The following is a 5483-nucleotide window of genomic DNA, read 5'->3' on the forward strand; positions in this document are numbered from 1 at the left end:
GCAAAAGAGCCATTGACTTCTGGAAACCTTACTAATACACGCAGACACTGTACCGTCCACCACTAGGGCAGACATGCACATAGGTGATTTATTCAGGGCCAGAAATGCAGGAGTAGAAGTGAGGATAACTAAAGAGCCAGCATAGAGGTGGGATTTAATACACGGTATAAATCAGGGAGGGCTTCCTGGAAGAGGCACTATCTGAGCAGGATTTGAAGGATAAGCAGGAGTTTATACTAATTGCACAAGCCTTTGACTGTCAGAGGGGATTGTCCATTGTTTTGTAGTTCTGGCAGAGTGAAAGCCAGAAAAGGGCCATATGATTTGAAGAGCATGCATTTATTTACCCACACTCAGTGCTGGAATAAAGGATGAAGTACCAAGTAAGATGGTCTCTTTCCTTCAGGATCTCAGAGTCTAATAGTGGAGAGAGATATGGAAATGAATGACCACAGTGAAGGTGATAAGAAGCATTAACTATCTAAGGGCAAAGTACTGTGAGAACACATGGAAGAAGGAGTCGGGGAAGGAAGGGGAATGTGGGTTATGCACAGGGTCTTTCTAGGTGGGTGAGGGCATTCCAGGGCAATCAAGGTAGAGGGAGAAGCTTTGTGCAAAAGTCTTGTTCAGAGCAACATGACAAGAGAGTGCAGATAGGTCAGCGGGGTCAGAATAAGCAAGTATATGGGTAGGACAACCAACTTGTCCTGGTTTGTGTGGGACTTTTCTAGGTTCAGCATCCCAGGAATCCCCTAGTCCTAAGAAAACTGGGATGCTGGTCCCCCTGTGTGAGGCTTGGCACCCAGTATATTCGATTCCTACAGGAAGCTAGAGACTTACCAGGAAGAGAAGACTTCATGGCAGAGGGCACATTTCTCTTGACTGTTTTGGTTTTGAAACATTCAGTTCTATTAATCTTCCTTTTATCCCCAAACTGAAATCTGAGAAGACTCGAAACTATTTGGTAGAAATGTGACTTAAAAACAAAAAACAAAAAACAAAACACCTTTTCATGTTAAGGCACAAGCATTCCTTCCCAGTATAACTCACTTTACAGTTAATCCTGTCTCCAGATCCTATGCAGCAAGGCGGAGAATGCCAGGCTGGTGGTGCAGATTGACAACGCCAAGTTGGCTGCTGACGACTTCAGAACCAAGTAAGATTTTTTAAATGATGAGAGCTGTTTAGTAAGGGAGAGGCTACATTGCAAAGTCATGGCCTCTGTCTTGGGAGCATGCCAGCAGAAGCTATCCGAATGCTATTGGGAGGATTCCGGCGTTGATTTAGTTGGATTAAATTTCAGTTCGTGTCCTCCCTGAATGCCAAAATTCCGTATTTTAAGTTTAGTTTGGAGGAGCGCAAGAAACCACCCATTCTTTCTCTTTTTCAAGTTAATGTCTGGATCAAATTGAAAAGTGAATTTCAAATCAGTTTTTTAGGTATAGGGTAGTCAGTATTAGCCCGTCAGAAAAATTATTAAACCTCAAAAATAGGAGGCAAAATATTTCAGAGAATCAATCGATTTTTCTGGGTGTGATCATTACAATCACAAGAATCCTTTGCATTTTTATGGGACTTTACAATTGACGATGTAACTTTACTTGGTCATTTCTTCATCTTCAGGCCACCCCGATGAAGTGTTAGTGTGGTTCCCATTTTACAAACTAGGGAATCAAGCCTCAGAGAGGTTAAGGGACTTATCCAACTGACTTCTAACTCAGTGCTTCTCTTACAACGCCAGATGGCTTCTCAGGGTGGTTGGAAAGGACAGCGAGACAACCCATATGGCAGGCTAATGGAGCTTACCGACTCACTTAAGAAAGCAAGATGACAGGACTTAGTTGATGGCAACCTGTGAATGGGATTCTGAGAACAAATGCAATTACTATTAGATGAGAACTGGGCATAGGCCCCCAACAACACCCTCTCTGTGGGTCTCAGGGAAGAAATGGGTCCTTTTACTTAGCCCGGTGATAATTTTTTCTCTTTCATAAACTTTGAAAATATTCAAAATATAATGAATTATGTCCAATTATATTCAATTTTACTTGGATGATGAGGTCAGCCAAGTAAGTCAAGCCTGGGAAAAATTCTTCCTCTCTGATCTCCTTTGACCTCTGGCTGTATGTGAAGGTACGAGACGGAGCTGGGCTTGCGGCAGCTGGTGGAGTCGGACATAAACAGCCTGCGCAGGATCCTGGACGAGCTGACCCTGTGCAAGTCCGACCTGGAGGCCCAGGTGGAGTCCCTGAAGGAGGAGCTGCTCTGTCTCAAGCAGAACCATGAGCAGGTAAGGGAGTCCTAGTCCCCAACACCCCAATATTGAGAGTTCCATAACTCCCCTGAGCAGGATGAGGTAGGTCTTTGCTAAGCACCTTAGAGCTAATATAACATTTTGCTGTTTGCTCAAAACATACTTGGGGCCATGAGTCACAGGCCTCCATGTTTTTACCTACAAGAGTGTAGTCAGCTGACTTTTTTCCACTTAGGGCCAGATCTGTGACCAAAAGTCCACACAATGATGTTTAACATACTTTCTACTATTTGATAAAAATCTATTATCTTCTCAATAGATGCCCAATGAATGACTAAGACTGGAAGGAGATAACAAACTTCTTTGTGTTATATGTCATCTAGATGTTAGAACCCAAGCTGAATAAATGGGTGGGTGGGTGGATGGATGGATGGGGAAAATGGGAGAAATGAAGGAACTCATATAATGGTTGATTCAGATGTCGTGATTGAATGTAATACTAGGAAATCAGACGCGTGTCTCAAACATTAGGTGTTTTGATGAAGAGGAAATATCTCCTAATAGACAGATGATGGTAGAAGACATGAAATACATGAGAGGAGTTAAATCTGGTTTCTCTATATTTAAGTAGCAATAAGTATAAACCAGTTATCATGTCAGGCTTACCAATTGAGCAAAGAGAAAATCAGAAAGAGATGACAGAATCTTGGAGTGGGAAGAAACATTAGCAATTATTTAATCAAGAGGCCTCCGGGTACACATGAGGAGACTCAGATAGGGGGCCTGAATCACAAGAGTTAACTTAGCTGGGTTTTACAACAACTGGTCTTCAACTCATGAATCCTAAATTTCAGTACAATACTCTTCGCACTAATTGGACTCCCTCAAAGAGAGTGTATTTACAGACTTGTTCTGTGGGTTCATTCCTTCCCTTTCCTCCATCAGGAAGTCAACACCCTGCGCTGCCAGATTGGAGACCGCCTCAACGTGGAGGTGGACGCTGCCCCCACCGTGGACCTGAACCGCGTGCTCAATGAGACCAGGTGTCAGTACGAGGCCCTGGTGGAGACCAACCGCAGGGACGTGGAGGAATGGTACACCACCCAGGTGGGCGTCTCAGCGCATGGCCACTCGGGACCCTTGGGGCCCTCAAGGCAGGGTCTGACCTGTCTCTCCCCTTTGCTGTTTCAGACCCAGGGGCTGAACACCTGCCAGGCAGAGATCATCGAGCTGAGACGCACGGTCAACGCCCTGGAGATCGAGCTGCAGGCCCAGCACAACCTGGTGGGTATCGTCTAGACCTCGGGGTGAGAAGTGTGAGGTCGGGACATCAGAGCCACTGGGATGCCCTTTGGACCATGTTCTCCTTAACTCTGAAGCTCTGACTTCCATGGAGCCCTATGGAGAACCCCACTAAAGGAGCAGCTCTGTGACTTCCTCGATCTTCCCCACACAGAGGGACTCTCTGGAGAACACGCTGACGGAGACGGAGGCCCGCTACAGCTCCCAGCTGTCCCAGGTGCAGTGCATGATCACCAACGTGGAGTCCCAGCTGGCTGAGATCAGGAGTGACCTTGAGCGGCAGAACCAGGAGTACCAGGTGCTGCTGGACGTCCGGGCCCGGCTGGAGTGTGAGATCAACACGTACCGGGGCCTGCTGGAGAGTGAGGACTGCAAGTGAGTACCTGTCAGGCATCTCCCTTGCAAGAAACATTCACCAAAGGATTAAATAGGGACTTTGCAGGTCAAATTTCAGATGCCAATATGTCTGTAGAGACCAGAGTTTTATATTACAGCAGTGAGAAGTAGAGGGTATTTGTTGTTACCTACAAGTATTTTCTGGCCCAAAAGATACTTTAGAGATTCGACTGTTTTCCCCACCGGTGAGTGTTTGAATGCTGATGGGTAAATAAAGCTTTGCACCTTCAGGGTTGGCTGTCACAGCAAAAGAGATAACAAAACTGTAACAACCATCATGTATATTGAATAGTGTTTTCAGGTGTAACCCAAATACTCAAATCCATTGTTTCATGGATCCTAATTGAATTCACGAGAGACAAGCAGAGTGGGGATAGTATAACCATCATATAGATGAGCATTTGAACCTCACACGGAAAGATGAGTCAATAACTCATAGGGTCCAGCACTTGTCACCGAACAATATTTTTATGAATACAGTCTTGTGGACTTTTCACAATTTCGTATGGTAGGTCTTACCTATACCCTGTTTTATGCGGGAAGCTGAGGCTTAGGGGGATAAACTGGCTTCCTCACAACTGCAGAGTTACAGAGGAAGGCCTGGGATTGCACCTTGAGTCTTCCGTCTTTTCCGTCCCATCTCTGACTTTGTAGAAGGGGCAGGTGGAACAGGCTTGGCTTCCTGAGACGTCAGAGAATAAATTCCACTTGTTCCCATGTCTCCTTGGGTTGAGTCCCCTGCTTTATTTTTTTATTATTATCTCTCGCATGCTGACAAGTTTATGATTCTATGTCCTAGGCTGCCCTGCAACCCCTGCGCCACGACCAATGCCTGTGACAAGCCCATAGGGCCCTGTGTCACCAATCCCTGTGCCCCTTGTGGCCCCCGAACCCGCTGTGGGCCCTGCAGCACCATTGGGTGCTAGATGTCCTAGGGCCAGCAGGAGGATTGCATGAGGACAGAAGGACCACCAATGGACCAGCCTTGCTTCTCTGACAACAATCACCACAGGACTCCCACTCAGGCATCACTATAAATCATCGTCTGGAAGAATAGCAAACGCCCAGGTGTGGCTTGACTCTGAGGCCAGACCCGCCTTATCCTCTTCATTCAAGGCCCCTCTCCTGTCGTTATTCTGTGACCCGACAGTCTGACAGGTTGGGGCCATGCAGGTGTCAACCGAGATGTTTTGTGGTTCTCTCTGTCGCTTTGTTTGACCTTTCTCGCAGTTCCCCAAATCCCTTTACACATCTTCTAATAAACTTTCCTCTTGCAAAGCAGAGATGATTTGTATTCATTCTTTCCCAAGTGTCTGCTCTGCGTGTATATGCTTCTTATAAAGCCACTTGAAAGCATAGGCAGACTGTGTAATCTTCTAAAAGATATTCGTCACCATTAATTAACATTCATTAAGCACAATGAGCGCCAGCATTCACTCAGGCCAGCAAGGAACCAGTGGGACCTATAAGGCAAGAAGCCTCATCTGAATATGGTAAATGCATTCATTATGGGACCTCAGTAAAATACAAC

At 45.9% G+C, this 5483-nt stretch overlaps 1 protein-coding gene across 1 annotated transcript in view; it reads left to right on the forward strand.

The window, feature by feature from the left end:
- The window catches only part of LOC102893869 (keratin, type I cuticular Ha3-I), a 5705-nt gene extending 827 nt beyond the window's left edge, over nt 1–4878 (forward strand). The window contains exons 2-7 of the mRNA XM_006924646.2: nt 1074–1156; nt 2134–2290; nt 3200–3361; nt 3413–3538; nt 3711–3931; nt 4752–4878. Coding sequence (XP_006924708.1) covers nt 1074–1156; nt 2134–2290; nt 3200–3361; nt 3413–3538; nt 3711–3931; nt 4752–4878 — 876 coding nt within the window. The remainder of the gene's footprint in view (nt 1–1073; nt 1157–2133; nt 2291–3199; nt 3362–3412; nt 3539–3710; nt 3932–4751) is intronic.
- Nucleotides 4879–5483: the final 605 nt, after the last annotated feature.

The sequence above is a fragment of the Pteropus alecto genome, unplaced genomic scaffold (genome assembly GCF_000325575.1).
Source record: "Pteropus alecto unplaced genomic scaffold, ASM32557v1 scaffold98, whole genome shotgun sequence".
Lineage (NCBI taxonomy): Eukaryota > Metazoa > Chordata > Mammalia > Chiroptera > Pteropodidae > Pteropus > Pteropus alecto.